Source organism: Protomyctophum parallelum (assembly GCF_964188405.1).
Source record: "Protomyctophum parallelum genome assembly, chromosome: 13".
Lineage (NCBI taxonomy): Eukaryota > Metazoa > Chordata > Actinopteri > Myctophiformes > Myctophidae > Protomyctophum > Protomyctophum parallelum.
The window spans coordinates 49,987,007-50,012,850 of NC_139708.1; the positions used below are offsets into that span (position 1 = coordinate 49,987,007).

Sequence of the window (25,844 nt, forward strand, 5' to 3'; positions counted from 1 at the left end):
TACCCTGGGTAAACATAGTACCTTTCCTTTCCTTAGTCCAGTTACCCTGGGTAAACATAGTACCTTTCCTTTCCTTAGTCCAGTTACCCTGGGTAAACATAGTACCTTTCCTTTCCTTAGTCCAGTTACCCTGGGTAAACATAGTACCTTTCCTTTCCTTAGTCCAGTTACCCTGGGTAAACATGGTAACTTTTCTTTGCTTAGCTGTGCTGCCCTCACATACATCTAGAGATCACTGATCCAACTGATATGGCCATATACCGGTATATCAAATCAAATCAAGCTCTATTTATATAGCACATTAAACACATAGGCCATTACTTTGCAAATAGTTTTTTTAATTGTGTAAGATAGATTGTTTTCTCCCAAAATTCCTCTATTCAAACAGCTGGCCTGCATGGCAAATTAAAAAGAATTCGATAGACTGGAATCAATAAGTTGCTTTGCAACCATTATTCCACTTTAAGACCAATCAATGATCCCATCTGTTCTTGTCGGTAAGAGATAGTGGGTGGAGAGTCCAATCCACTTTCGAAACGTCACCAAAAAACCAGGAAGGAAAGAGAAGTGGGAAGTGAAAGTATACATTTGAGTGCGGGCGGGATCCAAACCTCGAAAACAAGGGATTCATGTTTTTAATGCGGAATCCGGATTTATATTCGTCGCCTGCTGTTACTCGCGCAGGCTAGTAGAATAATATAATCAAAGCTTAATATTGTAATTGTAAACAGAAAGTATCCAAAATGGACCCGTTGGGTTTCTTCGAGGAGGGACAACTCCTAGAGTTCCTCCACCGCAACAAGACGGAGATCTCCTTCATGGCGAAACCACACACGTTCATCATGCAGCTCCGGGACCACGACCTGATACGAGAGGACAGATACAAGGTGAGATCAGATGTTGAATCCAAGTACGTTAACTTCCTACAGTCGGATCATGTGTAGCTCTGGTCCATAGCCTTACTGCTTCGATTCTGCCCTGCACAGATAGCCCTGGAACATAGACTGCCATGATGATTATCATGACAGCCATGCAGAAACCTAGCCCTGTTTTTGGCGCTCGCTGCATTTACAAGATTTCCGTATATATAAACATTCCGATTTCAAATATAAAGTACTCACAAAGTGTCCCACGGGTGTTAGTTAGTAGCAGCGCCAGCGATTAGAATTGCTGCATCCCGCGTTGTTTAATAAAAAGCATTTTTATCCGAGCGCCCCGGCTACTTTTTTCAAACGGGGTTCGTTTGGGAAAACCCACAGTTGCACACCGGGAGCGCACTCGCCTATTGGTCTGTATTGGGCAGGGCGGTCAGCGTGCCTATATCGAACACACCGAGTGCCACCCTCCTCCCGACCGATAGGGGCGCGTAGTTGAAAGCCAATGGGCAAAATAACAGCTCGGATAAAAATGCTTTTTTATTAAACAACGCGGGATGCAGAAATTCTAATCGCTGGAGCTGCAACTAACTAACACCCGTGGGACAAATTGTGAGTACTTTATATTTGAAATCCGAATGTTTATATATACGGAAATGTTGTAAATGCAGCGATCGCCAAAAACAGGATGCAGTTACTTCATGACTCGAATACGAGAGTCATGAACCATGGCTAGTGCACAGAGAGAGTATAAATATGTGTGTATTCAGAACATTCAGAATAGACCAGTCAGTGAACTTAATTGTATCTTGTACTAACTATACTTATACCGGACTAGTTGTCTTGCAGACATGGTTTGTTCGTCTCTGATGCTGCAGCAGGACCAGCCGTTTTCGTCCAAATACAAACCAAACCATAATGGCTATAATAATAATAATAAAACTTTATTTGTATAGGCTAGCACCTTTCATGACATGAAATGCAGCTCAAAGTGCTTTACAGAGCAATGGAGAAAAAGAAAAGAAAAGCAAGGCATAAACAACATTAAAAAAAAACAAGCAGTAATGCAATACAGTGAGAACATGAATAACCAAAAAAATAAAAGATCAATTAAAAGCAATGGTGTAGAAGTGGGTCTTGAGCTGTGCTTAAAAAAATGTCTACAGAGGCTGCCTGTCGAATAGGCCTATAGTACTGTCTGTAACTGTTTGGACTCTGGTGTAAGAAATATTATAATCAAAATTGAAATCTGGGTTATGGTTGATAGTTGGACAGAATATTTTTCTTCTCTCTCCCCCCCCCCCCCCCCCCCCCTTCCAAATAGGTTCCCAGATTGGTTTGTAAGTCATAACAAGTATAAAATATATACAATTTAAATAACTTGTTGTTTAGGACTATTATTATTAGTGATAAATGTATCATAATTGTATACAATACTCCTCCTGTGTGTACTGTCTGTGTGTGCAGAAGCTGATTCGTATGAAGAGAGACAACATGAACAGTGGCCTCTACGACGAACTGGACTGGCTGGAGCAACACACGCCGGAACACATCCGACCGTTCTGGGAGTGTGTGTTCAAGGAGAGCATCCTCAACCGCTACCCCAAGCTACTGATACTGCGGAACAGCCTCATGGATGGTCAGTTAACTGTCTGAACACTGAAGAAAGATCAGTGGTTTTCAACCCTGTTCACGTACAACAAAGTGTTGTTTTTGGCAGCAAATTTCAATTTTAGTTTTAGTCATTAGTCTCCTGAATAGTTTTCACTTAGTCTTAGTCACATTTTAGTCACCTGGAATGTTCTAGTGTTGGTCTAGTTTTAGTCGACTAAATGTCATAAGATTTTAGTCGACTAAATCTACAGGTGGTTTAGTCGACTAAAATGTATTTTTGCGGGCCTTGTTGCCGTCATAATGACTTATTTTACACTTGCTGAAAATTGCCGATCTACAAGCTCACAACGCGTCGCAGCGCGACGCGTTGTGAGCTTGTAGATCGGCTATTTTCAGCATGCAACCAAGTGTAAAATGACTTATACTGGATCTGTTGTCCACTAGTCCCTTCCTAACATTTTAGTCTAGTTTTTATTTGTTGACGAAATTGTCAGTATATTTAGTCTTAGTTTTAGTCATCATAGCAGAGTTTTAATTTAGTTTCCATTTAGTTTTCTTCAGTGGAAAAGGTAGTCGACGAACATTTTTTGTCTTAGTTTTAGTCGATGAAAACAACACTGTTTCACGTCCAAGGCCCATTATTTAGTCAGCATTTGAGCCGCGCGGACCACCATTTGATGAGGTTTAGCCTCTCAGACCCGAAACCAAAGAATGTTTTGTTATCGTTGACACAAAACACACATGGGGGCGGGGGTGGCTCAGGGGTAGAGTGGCTGGATGGTAACCGTAAGGTTGCCTGTTCGAACCCTGTGGGCTCCCCCCCAGAGTTAGTGTCGAAGTGTCCTTGAGCAAGACACTGAACCCCTAATTGCTCCTGATGTCCTGGTTGGTACCTTGCATGGTTTCTGCTGCCATCGGTGTGTGAATGTGTGTGTGAATGGGTGAATGTAATGCACAATCTCTGTAAAGCGCCTTGGATAAAGGCGCTATATTATTAAATGCACCATTTACCATTTACAGTTCCATGCCGTGTGTTGGCAAACGATCAAAATAACAATCCTTCTAACATTCTCTAATTGCGGAGGCTTCTTGTAAATGTAACAATAATGTAACTCTTGCGAGTTTTACGCTCTCAAGAGTTAAATATCTATAAGGGTCCATTTGGTTACCAACTCTACGTCCTTTATAGCTGGGGAACCCCCTCAAGGTCCCCGCCCGGACCACTGGTTGAAAACCACTGCTGAAGATGATGATATGGCACCCATTTTGGTGTTGGCATCATGTTATGCTTTAGCTATTGAAAAATAGCAGATCTACAAGCTCATATCGCGCCACCGAGTGGCGCGATACGAGCTTGTAGGTCTGCTATTTTTGAAAAATCGAAGAACGACTGAAATTTTTAAAATCTGATCTCAGGTCAGAATGGGTTCATCAGACCAGTGTGTGTCCAGTGGAAACCTCGTTATGAATCTGATCTCAGGTCAGAATGGGATAATGATACTAGCGCATCGTGTCATTTCTTCCATACTTACTCCATCTCCTCATCTGTATTCTGTACATGCAGGCTCCTTCCAGTTTGGCAAACTACCGCAGAAGGTGGAAAAAGTAGAGAAGAAGGAGACTCCGAAAGGTGGAGAGGAGGAGGAGGAAGAGGAGGAGGAGGAGGAGGGGACGAGGGAAAGGAAACGAGGGAAAAGGCAGAGGAAGAAGAGGCAGAGAAGTGGAAGTGTTCCTGCCGAGGAGGAACAGCCAGGAACATCTTCGTCATCGACCCCGGCACTGAGGAAGAGGAAGAGGCCAACCTACAGTAAATGCATTACACTATAACGCACTCACTGTTAAGTACGGGATAATGTCTCAGCGATTAAAATAAGGGTGCATTTTGCATCCCAAAACGCAGTTTATAGTTAACCCATTCTGAACGGGAACCCATTTTGTTGTCAGCATCATGTCGTGCTTTAGCTATTTAAAAATAGCAGACCTACAAGCTCATATCGCGCCACCGAGTGGCGCGATACGAGCTTGTAGGTCTGCTATTTTTTTTTAAATCGAAGAGCGACTGACATTTTTTAGAATCTGATCTCAGGTCAGAATGGGGTTAATCAGACCAGTGTGTGTCCGGCGGAAACCTCGTATGAATCTGATCTCAGGTCAGAATGGGTTAAGGGACGTCACGCAATAAAACAACGACCTCTGCGTCCACGGGATGCACTACTGTACTACTGTACAGTTTTTTTTTTATTCTAGTTTATTTTCCTAGCTTTAGTTATAATAATCATTTCTTCTTCTGTTTTCTACATTAATATAACCACATTATAACTATATAAAATGAAATGGGAGTTAGATGCTGCAATTTGTAAAAAATGGCAAAATATGACTCTTTAACGTTGTTGAAGGGGACTCGTCTAAAAGACCATCCCTGCATCCCAGGACTCATTTCATTGAAAACCTATTTACATCACTGCTGTCTGTCTAGGTAGGTGGTCATTGTCGGGAGATAATTTACAGACGGGGGTTTAACCACCGATGCAAATTATCCTGCTTATTACATGGCTACTTAAAACATAAATTAATAAATTGACCCAAAGCATAACAAAATGAGCCATTTCCTTTGCTTGCGGTAATGGAAGTATAGCATAAGTGTCGCGCTTGGCTGCCGCGTCTGCCCAGCTGCAAGGAAGTGAGTTGGTCAAATAGAATCCATTTTTGGGTATTGCTTCGTCTTATTTCTCGCTCAAATGTTTTCAAAAACCTTTTTGAGAGCAATGTGCTGCTGTAAATGACATTGTGCGTGTGTTTACATCATGGCTGTCATGTTGGAAACACCAGAAATAACAGACCACTGAATTCAGCGATTGACCACTCAGAATCAAGCATTGAACCAAGCCATGTAATAAAATACCATAGGATCAATAATTGGACCCAAAAGTAACGACAAAATGAGGCAGGGGTGGGCAACTGGCGGCCCGGGGGCCACATGCGGCCCCCACCTTCACTTAATGCGGCCCACATGTTAATATCAGAATACTGATATAGTTTTGATTTCAGCTGTTACAATCTAACATTAAATGACTGGTACTTACTATAGTATTAAAATGTTTGTGTCCAATGTAGTTATGTTAACAGTTCATAAAGTTAACATAACTATAACTAAATGCATTTGAAATTCAATAAAAAGGTTACTTTTCAGGTTTCCAATTCAAAAATAGCAAAAAAAATAATAATCTGGTTTTCAATTCAAATATAGCAAAAATAGCCCATCTACAAGCTCAAAACGTGTCGCATTGCGACACGTTTTGAGCTTGTAGATCGGCTATTTTTTGCTATGACAGTAATATGCACTGTGGCACTCCACCCTCTGGAGTGAGTGTGGGAATATATTGGCCCTCGCCATCGTCAAAGTTGCCCATCCCTGAAATGAGGTATTTCCTTGCTTAATATGGTAATGATTTGAAGGTATTGCATAAGTGTGGCGCATACAGCACAACACAAAACAAGGGAAGTGAGTTGATCAAATATAGAATAGAATAGAAAAAGGGCATGGTTTGTTTGGTTGTAAAGGGCATGGTTTGTTTGGTTGTAAAGGGCATGGTTTGTTTGTTTACGGGCGATGTCTCTTTTCTTTTCTCCTAATGTAGCACGAAATGAGTTTGAGAAATCCCAAGCAAAGTACATCATTTCAAATAAGGCATCTTCCATAGTTACGTCAGGTTAATAATAAGTCATCTTTCCGTATACATTAAGGCCAGGCCAAGCTGTCCGTCGTCATGGTCCTCCTCTCTCAGTCCCTCCGTTCTAACTCCCGGTTATTCTGTGTCCCCCCATGCTTTATTTCACAAACATCAAACAGCGCATATAGTGGGCGTGTGTGTGTGTACAGTGTGTGTGTGTGTGTGTGTGTGTGTGTTACTTAACTTTAAAAAAAAAACTTAACTTCAAATGAAAAAGAAAAAACTTAACTTAAAAAAAAAACTTTAAAAACACTTAACTTAAAAAAACTTAACTTAAAAATAAAATCTTAAAAAAACACAAAAAACTTAACTTAAAAAAAACTTTAAAAACACTTAACTTCAAAAAACTTAACTTAAAAATAAAATCTTAAAAAAACACAAAAAAGAGAACTTTTAAAAAGAAAACCTTAAAAAAGTATGTAATTTATTCTAATCGTTGTTGTTGCCATTTACGAGCTGCGTTCGCTTCCCGCGTTTGCGCGTCTTACTTATACTTATACTTACTTGTACTAATACAATGCATAAGCTGGCAAACTGTAGCCTCCTACCCTCTGGTCCAACAGACCCTAAAGATAACAACAGATCAAAGATCACTCTGGCAAGAAGTCAAAGAGTAAAACCTACAATTTGGAAATGAGCCAGAGATTAATGGCCTGTGGCACAAATAGACCTTCAGTTCTAGGCAGTCACAGTTAAATGAAATCAGAGGAGAAATACAGAGTAAAAGTGTACAATGTACAATTATGACTAACCATGTAGTTAGGGATCCCCTTTTGGTGTTAGCATCATGTTATGCTTTAGCTATTGAAAAATAGCAGATCTACAAGCTCATAGCGCGCCACCGAGTGGCGCGCTACGAGCTTGTAGGTCTGCTATTTTTGAAAAATCGAAGACCCACTGACATAGAAACATAGCTTTTTCAGAAAACTGTCAGGATTTAGAAGACATTTATAGAATCGTTCCCAGGTCAAAATGGGTTAATTAAAATATTTCGTTTATAATTAATAATAATAATAAGAACACAGAAGGGGTGGTCAAATATAGCTGAGACATGGATATGAAGAATATACCCCAAAGAAAGTAATACATTCCAAATATATCAGCCAGGAAGACAATGTATAGCATAAGTTAAAATGCTCATGCATTTGTGATCTTTCATGTAAAGTCTTTGCACCGTACTGTGTAGGTACTGGTCTTACATTTACACCATGCTGTACTGTACCTACAACAAATATTTCTACTAAGAAATATCAAATATGTACCGGTAAATCCCCTCTTATTACACTAGGTGGTGCACTTTAACCATAAACGACACATTTGTATCATTCAGTCATAACGGTCTGCATGATTCTACTAAAAGCCTAAACTTGAATGATTTCACTTTAAAACACACATTGACATCTATAGTCTGGCTTTTGCATTCTCCCCCAGACAGTTTTTAAGTTGCTTGATTTAACCCATTCTGACCTGAGATCAGATTCTAAAAATGTCTGTTTGAAAATGACAGTTTTCTGAAAAAGCTATGTTTCTATGTCAGTCGTTCTTTGATTTTTCAAAAATAGCAGACCTACAAGCTCATAGCGCGCCACCGAGTGGCGCGCTATGAGCTTGTAGATCTGCTATTTTTAAATAGCTAAAGCGTAACATAATGCTAACACCAAAAGGGGTTCCCGCCTAAAATGGGTTAATATTTAGATATTTAATATTGATTTGATGCAGACAGTCCCCTTAAAACTAAATCTGAACCATGTTAGGCTCATTTAAAACGCTCATCCTTGTTTCTGGTGACTGATACTGTAAATGTTTTAACCCATTCTGGGCGGGAACCCATTTTGGCGTTAGCATCATGTCGCGCTTTAGCTATTGAAAAATAGCAGATCTACAAGCTCATAGCGCGCCACCGAGTGGCGCGCTACGAGCTTGTAGGTCTGCTATTTCTTTTTTTTAAATCGAAGAGCGACTGACATAGAAGACATTTTTTAGAATCTGATCTCGGGTCAGAATGAAAACTGTCAGGATGTAGAAGACATTTTCAGAATCTGATCTCGGGTCCGATATTGAAATCAAGTGTAATCCTGGGTCCAGTTCCAGAGTTAAAACCCCTCTTTTGCGTTCATTGTCCAGGTTCACCTCTGAAGAAGGGCGATAAGAAGGACATCTGGACCTGGGCTCTCTATAAGGTCCAGATCCCAGTCACCTGTGGGGACAAAGAGGGGGTGCTGAACAGAGCCAAGCTGGCTAAAGGTAAGCAGTGGTGTTGATTTGAGGATATCAAAGTAGTAATTCATATTGAGACTTGTTTCCTTCCACTTAACCCATTTAGACCTGATCGGGGCTGTATTTTGCGTGTCTTATAAGTACCAGGTCTTATTCCCTAACTTGAGTAAACTAAAGACCTGAAGGCGTGATCAATGCCATTTGTGGCTATTCTGAGTGGCCCAAGAGCATTGATCACGCCTCCAGGTCTTTAGTTTACTCAAGATAGGGAATAAGACCTTACCAGGAATCGAAGAGCGACTGACATTTCTAGAATCTGATCTCGGGTCAGAATGGGTTAATCAGACCAGTGTGTGTCCGGCGGAAACCTCGTATGAATCTGATCTCAGGTCAGAATGGGTTAAGAAAGACCACCTAATAGAAATCAGTTACAGTAATATTGTTGTTTATTATTTGTGCCGTAGGCGAGAAGTGCATCGTGGTGCAGAACCAGTGGTTCACCCCCTCTGGGTTCGAGGAGTTTGGAGGGAGGAAGGCCTACAAGAACTGGAAGCTCAGCATCCGATGCATGGACACCCCCTTGAGAGAACTGCTACAGGTTTGGAATCAATGGAACACCATTTTATCATAAGGTTACATGCAAATGTAACCTATGCACTTACCCCACCCCCTTAGATAGCATTTCTGTAGACTTAGATAGCATTTGATACAGACTTATAGCATGTTATGTAGACGGCACTATAGAGCGTCGCAGTCCCGCCCCCCCTCGAGAGACCCGGAAAATAAATCGCTGTTCATTTTCCTCATAGACTTTTCAGAAAGTATTTATTTAAAGACGTTTAACGCCGCGCGGACAAAGCCAACTCGGATCGTGACAAATCATGACAATGAACACAATATTTTGGGGCCGATCAAATCATTAGAAAGAAGAAAATAAAGGCAGGAGACATAACACTATTTGTTTTGTTTTTCTTCTTATAAATTATTTGATCGGCCCCAAAACATTGTGTTCATTGTCATGATTTGTCACGATCCGAGTTGGCTTTGTCCGCGGCGTAACCGTCTTTAAATAAATACTTTAGGAAAAGCCTATGGGAGAAATGCATTGGGATTCATTTCCTGGGCCACTCGTTGTTCTGAAAGGGGGAGGGACTGCGACGCTCTATAATTGCATTGTATGTAGTCATAGCACGTCATAGTACATATGTATAGCATAGTATAGTATATATGTATAGTTTATATGTATAGTTTCATTATATAGATATTCCACTGTTACTTTCTTAGCTTACGCATGTTTCATGATAAATGCTTTTTATGTGATGTATTCCCATGCTTTTCTGTTCTTGCTTAATGTAAGTCGCTCTGGATTAACCCATTCTGACCGGGCACCCATTTTGGTGTCGGCATCATGTTATGCTTTAGCTATTGAAAAATAGCAGATCTACAAGCTCATATCGCGCCACCGAGTGGCGCGATACGAGCTTGTAGGCCTGCTATTTTTGAAAAATCGAAGACACTTTTAGAATCTGATCTCAGGTCAGAATGGGTTAATAATGAAACTGTCAGGATGTAATAGACATTTTTAGAATCTGATCTCAGGTCAGAATGGGTTAAGAGCGACTGCTAAATGCCTAAATTGTAAATTGTAAATGATAGGCTAGTCATATTCTCACCTTTTCACGTCGTATACCTCCTCACAAGACTTTTTATTTTTTATTTATTTTTTGTGTCAGGATGGACACCTGACATGTCCAGGCTACAAAACAACGAGAACAAAGGTATATATACGGAAATATTACTGCTGATAATAGTTTATTATTTTCTTCTTCATTGTTGTGGTTATTATTATTATTTGCAAACACGTTTTGTCTGTATTGTATCCCTGTTTTGTGTTACGCTAACCCTGGCCATTACTAATTACTTTTTTTCTTCTTTTTTTCCATCGCTAGACCAAGAAGTCACTGTTTCGTCCCATTGTTGAATTGGAAGATTCAGATACAGGTTTGTTAACCCATTCTGACCTGAGATCAGATTCTAAAAAATGTCTTCTACATCCTGACAGTTTTCCATTCTGACCTGAGATCAGATTCTAAACATGTCTTCTACATCCTGACAGTTTTCTGAAAAAGCTATGTTTCTATGTCAGTCGTTTTTTTTTTCAAAAATAGCAGACCTACAAGCTCATAGCTCATCTACGAGCTTGTAGATCTGCTATTTTTCAATAGCTAAAGCATAACATGATGCTAACACCAAAAGGGGTTCCCACCCAAAATGGGTTAAGTCTTTACCTGATGAGTTGTATTATTGTACTTTTATCATTTATTCGACCCGTTTGATCACGTCATCATCACAACAACAACTTGTAGGTTACGACTGGTAACCCCAGTTCTTTGACTATTCGGTTTTCGGCTCTAAAAATCGAGGGGGAGCGAGTGCAATTTCCGGCAGCGGGCGGCATCAGCCGCGGAGTCTCCACCAATTTGCAGACAACACCAGGTGTTTCTCAGCGGCATCAGTCTGACACCCTTCCCCAAAACCATAACCCTTTAAAGGGATTGTGACATTAAAAAAAAGGTTTTGGAATTGTTCTTATTTTTTTTTAGGTTTTCTAATCTCAATTGCACCCAAAAAACATGAACTTTTAACATTCAGTAGATTTTCTGTGATCTGGGGTTTTCTGGCTCAAACAGGTGCTCTGATTTGCCGGCAGTAAGTGACATCACTTACTGCAAATCCCATATATGTCAATGGGATTTGCCAGCAGATGTCACTGTTTCACTGTGTTGCCTGTTTTCATTGTAGCTCAAAAGGCCCCAAAAACCCCAAAGAAAACTTCAGACCACAGAAAATCCACTGAATGTTCAAAGTTCAGGTTTTTTGGGTGTAATTGAGGTCATAAAACCTAAAAGAAAAAAGAAAAATAAATGAAAATGAATGTCATAAAACCTTTAACCGCGAGCACAACGCCACGCATGTCGGACCGACACACTGCCGCGGTGGAAACGAGTGCCGGTGGAGTGATATAATCCCCCCCACCTCCACCGGCAGTGCTGCATTTTATTTTTTTGCCACTATTCGGTGCCATCCCTAGTTTGATTTCTCTGCGGTGCCTATACAGCTTTTACTCCAATGAACACAATGGGCTGTGTTTGCAGGAGGGAAGCTGGTGGAGGTATTACATCTGTAGTCTTTTACACGTGCATACAGCAGTGTTACACTACACTCCTGCTCCAGAAATGCAACAGCGAAACAAGATCTACCCACCGAAAAATATGATCTGAAAATAGTTGAACCCATTCTGACCTGAGATCAGATTCATACGAGGTTTCCACATGGACACACACTGGTCTGATTAACCCATTCTGACCTGAGATCAGATTCTAGAAATGTCAGTCGCTCTTCGATTTTTCAAAAATAGCAGACCTACAAGCTCGTATCGCGCCACTCGGTGGCGCGATATGAGCTTGTAGGTCTGCTATTTTTCAATAGCTAAAGCATAACATGATGCCGACACCAAAATGGGTGCCCGTTCAGAATGGGTTAAAGAACATGACAAACACACTTAGAATGGGAAATATAGGGGGGGGGGAAATGGAAATACTTTTTGTTTTTGTATGTAACTTTCTAATGCTACGGATCTTTGTGCTCAACAAAGTAATCTGTTGTGGGTTAACAGGCCCTTTTTTATGTCAATCAATCACGTCACCTTAATTCAAGTCTCAGATGCCAAATTATATATTTCTATATATAAATTATAGTTTTAGTGCCATGTCCTGTGATCTACCTGCACAGCCTTTGTGATCCACTGGTAGATCGCGATCTACCTTTTGGGCACCCCTGGTGTATATACTCAGGATTTTACTACGTCATGTAGGATGGCTGTTGGTTCGATGTTCGATGGTGTGAAGAGTGTCTCTGCTATTTCAGCGTCAAGTTCAGCGTCAGACAGTGGACTTGAGAACGAGGGAGATGAAGACGATGACGACTTAACAGATGCAGGTAAACCCGGATATATATTTTTGCAATTTTCATGATGTTGCTAACGTTGTCTGAGGTGGGCGGGTCTTTCAGTACCTTCATGATGCTCAGTGACATCATAATGATGTCAGAGGTGGGCGGGTCTTTCAGTACCTTCATGATGCTTAGTGACGTCATAGAAGGTAGGTTTGTTTCCATGCCCACATCCCTGGATTTCACCCGTGTTTAGTGATAGTGTGATAGAGAAGAATCCCATTCACCCACAATGGACTTTTTTTACTTTTAGTTTTGTTTTTCTTCACTGGACCAAAGGAGAAGTTCCCAGCTCCATTACCCATTAATTGTTTTTACAGTATTACAATTGCGCCCGGGGCTACTGCTCTATTGAAAGTAATAGTTTATTCTTGTCTTTGCTAGTGAAAGCTTATAAGTAAGGGTTAATATCTGGCTAGGTGGTGATAATTCACCCGACAGGGAGTTTCGCCTCGGTGGTTAAACTCCCTGAAGGTGAATTATATCCCGACAACGACCACTTAGCCAGATATTATCCCGCCTATGACATGGCTACCTAACATAAATTAATACATTGACCCAAAACACAACAAAAAAAAGTGTTGCGCTGGCTGCGTCTGGCCAGCTGCAGCACTGTCGGGAAAACAAGGCAGTGAGTTGATCAAATAGAATCCATTTTCGGGTTTTACTGCTTTGTCTATTTCTCGCTCAAATGTTTTCAAAAACATGTTTGAGAGAGCAATGTTTAGCTGTAAATGACATTGTGTGTCGTTAGTGTGTGTGTGTGTTTACATCATGGCTGTCATGTTGGAAACAGCAGTAAATCAGCTGGTGCTCAGAGGGTTTGATTAGGCAGAGGTCTGCTATAGAGCGGAGCATTAGAAAGAAGAAAATAAAGGCAGGAGACAACACTATTTGTTTTGTTTTTCTTCTTATAAATTATTTGATCGGCCCCCAAAACATAGTGTTCATTGTCATGATTTGTCACGATCCGAGTTGGCTTTGTCCGCGGCGTAACCGTCTTTAAATAAATACTTTTAAGAAAATCATATGGGAGAAATGCATTGGGAACGCCTGCCAGCCAGTTCTTCTTCTTCTCCCCAAAATGAAGTGGCCAGAGTGAAAAGTACAAGCCAGCTATTGTCCTCCTTTCTCCCCAATCAGAGAAGGGTGCCTCTCGCAGCCGAGCAAGCCCCGAAAATGCCACTGCATTCGTGCCCGCGGCGTCAACGTCAACATCCACCCAAACCGCCGTACCTAGCGCTATTAAACAGGAGGTGAACCAGGAAGGACATACTGGTAAATACTGACGCTTAAACGGGAACACAACATGTTCTGTTGTCCTGATAACCTTTGTGCTGCTTTACAATTATTACTGTTAGTTAATTCTGATGTTTTGGGAATGCTTGCTGTTTTAATTAGCTTTCATTACAAATCTTGTTTATATATTTTTCTCTCACATCTAACCCCATATAAATGTGTCTACCTGTCTACCAGGTGAAGGAGACCAAGAGGAACCGGGTTCCAGCCACCATGACACTGTTGACAAGAGAGTCTTCAGTGTTAAATGTGGAGCCATGAATGGCACATTACACAAACATCGATTTGCATCAGGTGTGTGTGTGTGTGTGTGCGTGTGAGGGAAATGGGCAGTGTACTGTGGAGAAAAACGCATCACAACACAATCACATTCAGTGGCGTGCACAGATAGACACTAGTGGGTGCTAGAGCACCCCCTGCCCTTTTGGCATGGGGTGCTCTTTATTAATTTGTAGTGTGTGGACCATGCGGTGACATTGATCAATTCATGATAAAAACGCTTCTACTATATTATTTAGGCCCCCACAATCTAAAGCTATGTTTCTATGTCAGTGGTTCTTCGATAATAAAAAAAAAACAGACCTACAAGCTCATAGCGCGCCACTCGGTGGCGTGCTATGAGCTTGTAAATCTGCTATTTTTCAATAGCTAAACCATACCATAATGCTAACACCAAAATGGGTTCCCGCCCCAAAATGGGTTAAGGCAACCGGCCGGTTCCACGCACTGCACAAGGTGCCCTTTTTTTTCACTTGAGCACCACCTGCCCCCTCTAAATGTCTGTGCACGCCACTGACATTCAACACATCACTCACGTTCGACATGCAAACAGAACGTTATTGTTCATCAGTGTGGATGGATGCTCACATTATTATCCTAAGTTATACCCGGTAGTTATCTTAACATTCTCATTGTGGACGGCCCTTAAACCTGTTGGAAAAAGAGAGATTTGTGCTCAGCAAACCTTATCACAACAGTGGTTGTGATAATCACAGGCTGGTGATGAGTAGAGGGGGTACTGCACTCTATGATGTTGGCCGTGGGTGCATATGTGTGTATTTACATGCATGTATTGCACATTATGATGTACAGTTATGTGGTAGTACTAATCATTATGGTAAAGTTAATAAATAAAGTTAATAATACGCGCATGCATAAAGTGCATAAAGTGTAAAATCTAGTGGGAGTGGCAAAGTGAGTTTAACATTGTTTAATGCAATTCAGATAGGACTTTTCTGTTTGGATGTATTGGCTGTCAATGTCAGAAAGTCGTTTTTTGCGACTCAGTAGGCGTTCTCGCATAACGTCCAGGTATGGACGATAGTCAAAGCTATAATTAATTACTGATGAACAATAAAGCTCATTGACGCTCATTGACAATTCGAAACTGGCCCCCGTAAAATCTGACCCATGGACCTGTATCAACGTTATTCTATTCACATAACTTGATACTAAATACCACTCACTTTGAAATGGATGGCCTGATCAAATGATAGCCTACATTGCAATCGGATTTAGCAATAAGGAAATAGGCTATGGATGAGAGGAAAGGGGTCCCCTCCCCCCCTTTTCCCCTCACTTCTTTTCCCTTTTTGCTTCCTTTATGATGAATTCCTGTTCTGTTCTTTAACTATATAGAAGTGTCTATTTGTACGTCTCTAAATGTTTTGATGAATTGAACATTGTTGACCCTCAAGTGTAATGCTTAATTGGGTCGTCCACTCACAGTTAACAGTCTTTGTATTGAGTTTGTGCTTGAAATGAAACTGTAATTCTGCAAACTGTTAATACATATTTCAATCAATCAATCAATCCACGCTGTTCCCATTGGTCCCCATCAGGGACATGTGGGAAGAGCATCCGTACGGACCAGCGCTGGTTCAGTCCTGTGGAGTTTGTGCGCGAGGCTCTGGAGCAGGCCGACGCCCCCTGGAAGAAAGAGATCCAATGGGAGGGGAGACCGCTCAGTGTGCTAATAGGAGAGGTGAGTTTGGTGTGTGTGTGTGTGTGTGTGTGTTTGTGTGAGAGTGTGTGAGTGTGAGTGTTTAGTTTATTAGTTTTGTTTTTTTCATACAAAACATTCTTAGTTCATCAGTTTTTTTCTTATTCTGGAAAATAATTATTATGTCTACCCTTTTGTCCATTAAATTAAAATAATAAAAATTAAAATATATATGTACATGTGTGTGTGTGTGTGTGTGTGTGTGTGTGTGTGCGCGCGCGCGCGCGCGTGTGCGTGTGCATGCGCGTGCGTGTGTGTTTCAGACAAAGGCCTTGCGTATCCACTCAGTGCTGTGTAAATGCAGTCTGTGCAGGCCAGAAGCCAAAGACCTGGTAAGTTGTTTAATGTAGCTGTATCAGAAGAGACTCAAGAGAGGTCATGTTTCCAGTGTGTCAGATTTGCACACAGTATGATTTATATAATGACTGTCATGTAACCCGGGGCAGCGGTGGCCGAACGGTTTGCGGAGCGGTCTTGATATCGGAAGGTCGCTATAGTTCGTATCCCCGGACCGGCACGTTAAAATTACCACCGCTGAAGTGCCCTTGAGCAAGGCATTGAAATCCCTACCATGAAATGTTCTATGAGCAGGGTGTGGCTGGCTGTAAACAAGTCCTTGGCTTAGTCCACTTCCCTGGGTAAACAAAGAACTTTGCTTTTACCTGGTGTGGTAAAGTCAACTGGATCCTGTCGACAATGATACTGAACTCATGTCGGAGAAAGGACTGCTTGCATTACGGCCTAATATCAGGGAGAAGAAACACATGTTCATTCATTGTTAAACTACAATAAGCATATGAGCAGCGTTCAGAAGGTCGTGAGATCTGTGGGAGCAGATTGAGTTGAACACAGACAGAGTTTTACCAGGAATAGTCCCTTTGAGAGACGGATGATTCTGGACTAGAAATGCAGTGGGCAGCTCATACGGACGCATCGCTACTGTTTGATTGATTGATTTATTTATTTATTAACCGTTTGCAGAATTACAGTACATTTCAAGCACAGACTCAATACACAGACTGTTAACTGAGTGGACGACCCAATTAAGCATTACACTTGTTTACAAGAGGGTCAACCATGTTCAATTCATCAAAACAATTAGAGACGTACAAATAGACACTTCTATATAGTTAAAGAACAGAACAGGAATTCATCATAAAGGAAGCAAAAAGGGAAAAGAAACATATACCGTGAGGGGAAAAGGGGGGGGGATTCAGATTTTACGGGGGCCAGTTTCGAATTGCAGCCGTCCGTAGGTGCCCTTTGAGAGCGGTTTTGAAGGAGTCAAGGGATTCACATGTCTTAATGACTGTTGGTAGGGCGTTCCACATTTTGGTGGCATAGGAGCGAAAATAATTTAGTCCCTTGTTTGTGCCGAATCTGGGTTGCACATGGTTTGTTGCACTCCCTCTGGTGATGCTGCTGCTACAGTCGACTTAATCCTCAAAATTTCAAAAAGTATTTATTTAAAGACATTTTAAGCGTCGTACAAAGTTGAGTCGAGTTGTGACAAATCATGACAATAAACATAATATTTTGGACCAAACAAATAATTACAAAGAAGGAAAACAAGGAAAAAAGGTGTTGTAATAACCTGCCGTTTTCTTTTTCTTTCTAATTATTTGTTCAGCCCGAAATTTTTTGTTTTGTTGTCATGATTTCTCACAGCTCGAGTTGGCTTTGTACGAGCCTTAAAAGGTCTTTGAATCAATACTTTTTGAAATGTCTACGAGGAAAATGAACGGGGAATCATTTCCTGGGCCCTGGTAGGGGGCGGGACTGCGACGCTCTAATTCAGTATTTAAGTCCGACGTCATTTTGTAGTGCTACGTTATACGTCCGGGTCCAAGTGGCACCAGCTCCCGTCCGCATCTCATTGTAAATAGAATATCTAAACGTGTGAATCTTTTTACAATGACGTTATCTTTCAGAAAGGAAGCCATTGAGGGAGACGATAAAGACTATTATTATCATTATTATTGAAGGTGGTAACCGTCCATTTGCTCAGTAAAGTATTTCGGGGGCATATTTAGTTGGTAAATGGACAGCGGTAAAATGAGACTTTCGTGGTTGTTTTCGTCTCATATTTAGTCCGACGGAGCGTCGCAGTATAACTCTATGGGGACACAAAAGCGACACAGAAGTAGGACTCGGAAGTATCTCAGGAGGGGGCGCTCACGTCACAGCTTAAAGGACAACTTTAGTTTTTTTCAACTAAGGTTCATGTTTTAGGTTATTAGAGAAAGTAAAAGATGAGTGTTAATTTTTTTTCATTTGCTTCTTTCTTTCATTTTAGGGATTTTAGCTCTTTTTCACAGGGGGGCGGGGGCATTCGAGCATGGGGCTAAATATGTATTTCTTTACAAAATGTTATGGTGATTTATTTTTATATTATTTACTATAGTCCTAATAAACCCCAAGAAATTACATCTGGCCACAGAAGATCACAGGATCTACTGAATGTGAAGGTAGCCTACTGGGGGAAGGCTTATACTGTGTGTATAGGCTCAATATGTCAGTTTGACACATTCAGTAGATCCTGTGATCTTTTGTGGCCAGATGTAATTTCTTGGGGTTTATTAGGACTATAGTAAATAATAAAAAAATAAATCGCCATAATATTTTGTAAAAGAATACATATTTAGCCCCATGCTCGAATGCCCCCGCCCCCCTGTCAAAAACTGCTAAAATCCCCAAAACGAAAGAAAGCAGCAAATGAAAGAAAATTAACACTCACCTTTTAGTTTCTCTAATAACAACCTAAAACATGAACCTTTGGTTGAAAAAAACTAAAGTTGTCCTTTAAATACTGAATAGGTGACTGGTCTAAAATAACCTTTCCCAGTGTCCCATGCTGCTAATGATGAAATGGTCCCTCTCTCTCTCCTGTGCCCTGGCAGGAGGACCAGGAGAATGATGACGAGTGCTTCGTCTGCAGGAGTGACAGACAGGAAGAGGGAGAGAGGGTGGTGTGCGACGGGCCCGGCTGTCCTCGCACGTTCCACCAGAGATGCCACCTTCCCAACGTGGAGGATGAGCAGCTGAGGTGAGCGTGCCAGAAGGACATTAACCCATTCTGACCTGAGATCAGATTCATACGAGGTTTCCACTGGACACACACTGGGTCTGATTAACCCATCCTGACCTGAAATCAGATTCTAAAAATGTCAGTCGTTCTTCGATTTTTCAAAAAATAGCAGACCTACAAGCTCGTAGCTTGTAGATCTGCTATTTTTCAATAGCTAAAGCATAACGTGATTTTAAAACCAAAATTGGTTCCCGTTCAGAATGGGTTAATTGTAGCACAATGTTGTCACTCTCAGTGAATTAACTTACATTTCCCTATTTTTTGGCATATCATTGTATTTTATTACAGTATGTATATTAAAATAATGTATTCATAATTATGTTCACATGGATTAACCCATTCTGACCTGAGATCAGATTCTAAAGATGTCTTCTACATCCTGACAGTTTTCCGAAAAAGCTATGTTTCTATGTCAGTCGTTCATCGATTTTTCAAACATAGCAGACCTACAAGCTCGTAGCGCGCCACTACGAGCTTGTAGGTCTGCTATTTTTCAATAGCTAAAGCATAACATAATGCTAACACCAAAAGGGGTTCCCGCCCCCAAAATGTGTTAAGAGCTTGAAATAGAGGCTATAATTCTTCCTTTCCGTTGTATGACGAAAGTACCGCATATAGGGTTTTTAAGTGGTTAAAAGAACAAAAAAATGAATTGCGATGTAAGCTGAGATTATGCATGTACTGTACGCACATTAGAGGGAACGAACGCTGGTGTGAACCATAGACTGTAAAAAAGATATGGACAAAGCGTTCCCCGGGTCTGATATGGACGTAAAATGAAGCCTGTCAGTCCTTGTATTGTAAGTCGCCGTCTTTCTAGATCCGTTTGGGCCCAGCTTGGCCATTGGCTGGCCCAGACAACGAGGCGGGACTTCCCCCCCCCCTTCTTCTCTGTTGGTTTTTATTTTGACTCGAACGGCTCCCGATCATAGACTGTAACGGTAGCCACTCCCCTCAGAACATACGCGACTTTATGGTCATTTTTTTAATAAATGGGACCATAATTCTCCAAAAATAATATTATGACATGAGAAATGAGACTTTAAACTAGTGACTGGAAGCAGAAAGTATTCATGACCATGTTTATTAAGGTTATTCAGTATTTTAGCTGTGACGTGAGCGCCCCCTCCTGAGATACTTCCGGGTCCTACTTTTGTGTCGCTTTTGTGTCCCCATGGAGTTATACTGTGACGCTCCGTCGGACTAAATCTGAGACGAAAACAACCACGAAAGTCTCATTTTACCACTTTCCTCGCAACAACAAAGCTGCGCTGCTCTCCAAAATCTGGCTGTGACAGGCCGTCTGCCCCACATGGAATACTATCGCCATTTTATTTGATTGTGTCAACTAAATCCTCATTAATGCAAACTAGATTCAACATACTCAAGCCACACATTGTAAATATCCCCCGAAATATTTTACCGAGCAAATGGACTGTTGCCACCTTCAATAATAATGATAATAATAGTCTTTATTGTCTCCACATCATATATTTTTGTTGTCATGGACACTTGTACAAAACATTAATAATTCTACTCGAGTTGGAAGCATTAAGACCCATTTTAACCCTCTATGGCTTCCTTTCTGAAAAATAACGTCAATTTAAAAAGATTCACGCGTTTAGATATTCTATTTACAATGGGATGCGGACGGGAGCTGGTGCCACTTGGACCCGGACGTAACGTAGCACTACAAAATGACGTCGGACTTAAATACTGAATACAGTCTAGGTGAAGTTGGGCCCAAATACATGGACCTCTATGGGGCTATGGGGTTTTTTTGGGCCCAATGACAGCGCCACAACAGGCCATTATATGAACTTTCAGGATGTCCCGATTTCCTTAGTGGCTTCACGAAATATCTGTCTGACTGCCCCCCTGGTGTGAACATAGTCGTGTGTTTTCTTGTTCTTTGTCCAATTGTGAGTGTGTCTGTTTTTTTCAGGGACGGCCGTGAGTGGTATTGTACGCTCTGTGTGTGGAAAATGTACGATTACCATGAGCAAAGCTCTCATAAAACAGTCCTGTCAAGTAAAATATCACGTCATCTGCTGGTGAGTATACTCTGTCTGTCTCTGTCTGGCATTTTTTAGTTTTATACTTTCCACAATTTAGTCATTATTTAATTTACCATAAGTGTGTGTTAATCCCTGTCAATGCTAACCTAACCCCCACATTTGCTTATTATGTGGGAAGGTGTTGATGAACACATGCGTCTCAATTTACAATTTACAATTTAGGCATTTAGCAGACGCTCTTAATCCAGAGCGACTTACATTAAGCAAGAACAAAAAAGCATGGGAATACATCACATAAAAAGCATTTATCATGAAACATGCGTAAGATAAGAACGCAACAGTGGAATATCTATACAATAATGAAATGTATAATGAAACTATACGTCTCGATCTCCAATACACAATTGTTTAATGGTCTGGGGAAACACCGGGAGGGCATAATGCACCGGGGAGGAACACGATATCCAATCTAGAACACGTTCCGTCCTTCATGGACACTATCTGCCTGTCCCCATCCACGTGCCCATAACTCTGTTGTCACTCTTGCAGGAATGTCAGTATCTTCTCCTCGCTCTGTACAGGGAAGACCAGCCTAAATGCTTCACTACAGATCCAACTGTCCATGTAAGTCTCTCATTCTCATAGGGGTTTATTTGTTTATTGGTTATTATTTGGATCCCCATTAGCTACTACCTTAGTAGCAGCTACTCTTCCTGGAGGCCCACACATAAAATACATTACAATTATAATGAAATACATATGAAATACATTTTTACAAGACTGTAAGAAAAACAGTTAAAAAAATAAAATACAAACTAAATATAAAACAAGTGATTAATAAATATAACATCGCAACCATGAATACAATTTCAGTTTGAGTAGCCTATACCGTTCAGTATGAAAGAACGGTGTTCAATGACAATCATCAAAAGATATTTTTAAAATCTGATTTAAAGGTATATTCAGTGATTTCACTTAATTCAAATATCACTTATTTTTTTGTTTTGTTGTGATAATCCTCCCTACTATAGAGTGTGCTGGCCATATAAGGAGTTCCTCCCTGTCCCCAGTTAACCCCTGGGGGTCAAAAAACCTTAGGTTTCGTTTTTGACTCTCTATCCTGATTGGACGAAAGGCTGGGTCCCACAGCCAAAAACGAAACCTAAGGGTTTGTGAGTGAAATCACTGAATATACCTTTAATTGTTGCCTGTCTGATTTGTGATGGAAGACTATGCAGCTCTTTCATTGCTCTATATATTACTGGGTGTTGCATTGCATTCGTCTTTGAGATGGGAAACGTAAAAAGACGGGTTGTATAGTCACTGGGACCTAAATGCTTCACTACAGATCCAACTGTCCATGTAAGTCTCTCATTCTCATAGGGGTTGTATATTAGTCACTGGGACCAAAGTGTTGGACCGACCAGCTAGTGGGAATAACAAGGACAGAACAGTGTGCTAAACTTTCTAAATGAGAGTATCGCCCCATCTCTTTGTGTCACCACCAGGTGAGAGACTACACGACGGTGGTCAAGTGTCCTATGTGGCTGGACAAGGTGGCAGAGAAACTCCAGCAGGACCGCTACCAGACCGTTGGTCAGTTTGTGTGTGACGTCCTGCTCATCTTCACCAACTGTGCCAAATTCAACAGGGTAAGAGACAGTACCAATACCACGCTAACTTCAACTAGTACCATGCTAACTTCAACTCATTTAAAGAGACAGTACCATGCTAACTTCAACTAGTACCATGCTAACTTCAACTCATTTAAAGAGACAGTACCATGCTAACTTCAACTCATTTAAAGAGACAGTACCATGCTAACTTCAACTCATTTAAAGAGACAGTACCATGCTAACTTCAACTCATTTAAAGAGACAGTACCAATACCATGCTAATTCAACAGGGTAAGAGACAATACCATGCTAACTTCAACTCATATAATGACCAAATTCAACAGGGTAAGAGACAGTACAACGCTAACTTCAACTACTACCATGCTAACTTCAACTAGTACCATGCTAACTTCAACTCATTTAAAGAGACAGTACCATGCTAATTCAACTAATTTAACCCTTGGACTGCCAGTCCCAATTTTTTTGTCACTTCCGGTTCAACGATCAACAACATCCTGTAGTATTTTGACCCTAGTCAATAGCTTGGCTGGTCCGGATTGCTAAGCTAATGCTATATTTTTCACAACTAAGTCAAATTAACCTCAAATCAACCCCAAAAGATGGCAAAATATCACATTTTTTACAGCGACGCACATAGAGACGGCGCGCGTGCACGATAGCGCACGATCACGCGGATTTCGGCAGTTTTTTGGTAAATTACATCCAAAAATATTAATATTAGCGAAAGAATATTAATTTTTGATCTTTTGACCCCCTGATAACTGATATTGATTGTCATTCAGTTTTTTCCGTTAACGGGAGGTTTAGATTTTTAGATTAATTCCGTTTTTTCCGTGAATTGTAGGCCAAGGGTTAATGACAGTATCCTTCAGGGTAAGAGACAGTACCATGCTAACTTCAACTCATTTAAAGAGACAGTACCATGCTAACTTCAACTCATTTAAAGAGACAGTACCATGCTAACTTCAACTCATTTAAAGAGACAGTACCATGCTAACTTCAACTCATTTAAAGAGACAGTACCATGCTAACTTCAACTCATTTAAAGAGACAGTACCATGCTAACTTCAACTCATTTAAAGAGACAGTACCATGCTAACTTCAACTCATTTAAAGAGACAGTACCATGCTAACTTCAACTAGTACCATGCTAACTTCAACTAGTACCACGCTAACTTCAACTCATTTAATGACAGTATCCTTCACTCTTCTAACTCTCTAGTTTTTCTGCTAGTGAATGGTCATGATTTAAAAAAAAAAAAGAAAGGCAATTCATTGACATTTTCCAGTTAATTGTTTTATGGTTCCGCAGGATAATGCGGAGTTCCGGGATTTAGGCGACAGTCTGAAGGAACTATTCGACAGTGAGTTTACCAAAGTGTTCCGCATCCAACAGGACAACGCTCAGTGACCAGGCTGGCTTCATGGGACCTGTACCCAGTCAAACTGAGGAGGCACATGCCGTACACAAATATTTTTAATTTTACTTTACTTGTACAATTGTGCTTTCATCAGGTCATGATGAATGTAATTGTACGGTATTATTAACCCATTCTGACCTGAGATCAGATTCATACGAGGTTTCCGCCGGACACACACTGGGTCTGATGAACCCATTCTGACCTGAGATCAGATTCTAAAAATGTCAGTCGTTCTTCGATTAAAAAAAAAAATAGCAGACCTACAAGCTCGTAGCGCGCCACTCGGTGGCGCGCTATGAGCTTGTAGATCTGCTATTTTTCAATAGCTAAAGCATAACATGATGCTGACACCAAAATGGGTGCCCGGTCAGAATGGGTTTAATCACCCACAAGCCAACCTTGCACCTTCTTATGGTTTAGCTCATTACGAATTGATGTCCTTACTGGATGTAGGTATATAGTATTGTTTTGTAGCCCTTCTTTCCCCTCACAATTAAGTCAGTATGCCAGTTAATTCCTCCCCACACATTTCTGTGTTACCACTGCTCTACCTCATCTGTAGGGTGGCCAGACGCCCGGTTTCACGCCGGACAGTCCGGTTTTAGACCCACCTGTCCTCCTCCCACCTCATCCTCTGGTCGGACACATAATTGTCTTTTTTTTTTGTGATATACAGTGCTTGTGTCATTTACTGTCATTTACGTCGTCTGCCTGGGTATTAAAATATCCGCAGCGCTGCTCAGCTCCGCAGCGAGCCGGCCACACTTGTCTTAAAAAGAGAGAGGCGAGTGGAGACGTTCGGAGTGTTGCCATGTCCGCTTAATTATAAGCGACTTTGGGCTTGTTTTATATAATAGGCTACTAAGCCTAGTCAGGCTTCTTTTGGGCTTGTTTTCATAGACATGGTTGCTTGGTTCTCTTCCAAAGACATCATAAAGAAAGGGAGGCTAAAGCACGGTGAACATATAGGCTACTGGAATCATTCTATGTCCCACACCGATGACCATAAGACTGTATAAAAAACCCACAAGAAAGAGATTAAACATAATGATAAAACATATCTAAACATGAAATAAAATAAATGGATTATAAAATGAATGGCCTTTGTGGTACCCTATAATTTAAAAAGGTTAATTTAACTAGCAAATATATGTTCTCTGTGGACATAATAATGCTGGAGATGATGGTGGTGAAAATCAGGTGCAATAGTAGTAGTAATAATATTAAAGGGATTGTGACATTAAAAAAAAGGTTTTGGAATTGTTCTTGTTTTTTTTTTAGGTTTTCTAATCTCAATTGCACCCAAAAAACATGAACTTTTAACATTCAGTAGATTTTCTGTGATCTGGGGGTTTTCTGGCTCAAACAGATGCTCTGATATGCCGGCAGTAAGTGACATCACTTACTGCAATTCCCATATATGTCAATGGGATTTGCCAGCAGATGTCACTGTTTTCACTGTGTTGCCTGTTTTCATTGTAGCTCAAAAGGCCCAAAAACCCCCAAAGAAAACTTCAGACCACAGAAAATCCACTGAATGTTCAAAGTTCAGGTTTTTTGGGTGTAATTGAGGTCATAAAACCTAAAATGAAAAAAAAAGAGAAAATTAATGTCATAAAACCTTTAATATCTGGGGGGGGGGGGGTCTGGGAGGGGGGGGGGGGTCGAGGGAGCGAGCCCTGCAAAAGTGTCCTCCTTTCTGAGATCTTGCAGGTGGCCACCCTACTCACCTGCCAGAGAAGCAGGGGCGTGCGCACACAGACATCAAAGGGGACCTCAGCCCCCCTGCCCTTTTACCCGTCTGTTAAAACAACCAGGGCTCGAAATAGCGACCATTTTGGTCGCAAATGCCCCTAAATTTTAATCTTTTGCAACCTAAAAAATATATTTGGGAGCACCAGTGCCACTACAAATAATTACTGTGGTGCGCC

The 25,844-nt window shown here is 41.0% G+C and overlaps 1 protein-coding gene across 1 annotated transcript; it reads left to right on the forward strand.

Annotated features, from left to right (window-relative positions):
• The first annotated feature begins 621 nt into the window (after positions 1 to 621).
• On the forward strand, positions 622 to 23,945 carry LOC310869182 (uncharacterized protein). The gene is made up of 18 exons (XM_083779792.1): positions 622 to 887; positions 2,343 to 2,514; positions 4,054 to 4,094; positions 4,143 to 4,296; positions 8,345 to 8,464; positions 8,902 to 9,035; positions 10,171 to 10,215; positions 10,393 to 10,438; positions 12,365 to 12,436; positions 13,592 to 13,726; positions 13,925 to 14,041; positions 15,589 to 15,731; positions 16,013 to 16,081; positions 18,650 to 18,795; positions 20,783 to 20,891; positions 21,405 to 21,479; positions 22,364 to 22,507; positions 23,805 to 23,945. Exons 1-18 carry the CDS (start codon positions 744 to 746, stop codon positions 23,901 to 23,903), a joined length of 1,965 nt encoding a protein of 654 aa, XP_083635918.1. The 5' UTR covers positions 622 to 743; the 3' UTR covers positions 23,904 to 23,945.
• The last annotated feature ends 1,899 nt before the right edge of the window (positions 23,946 to 25,844 follow it).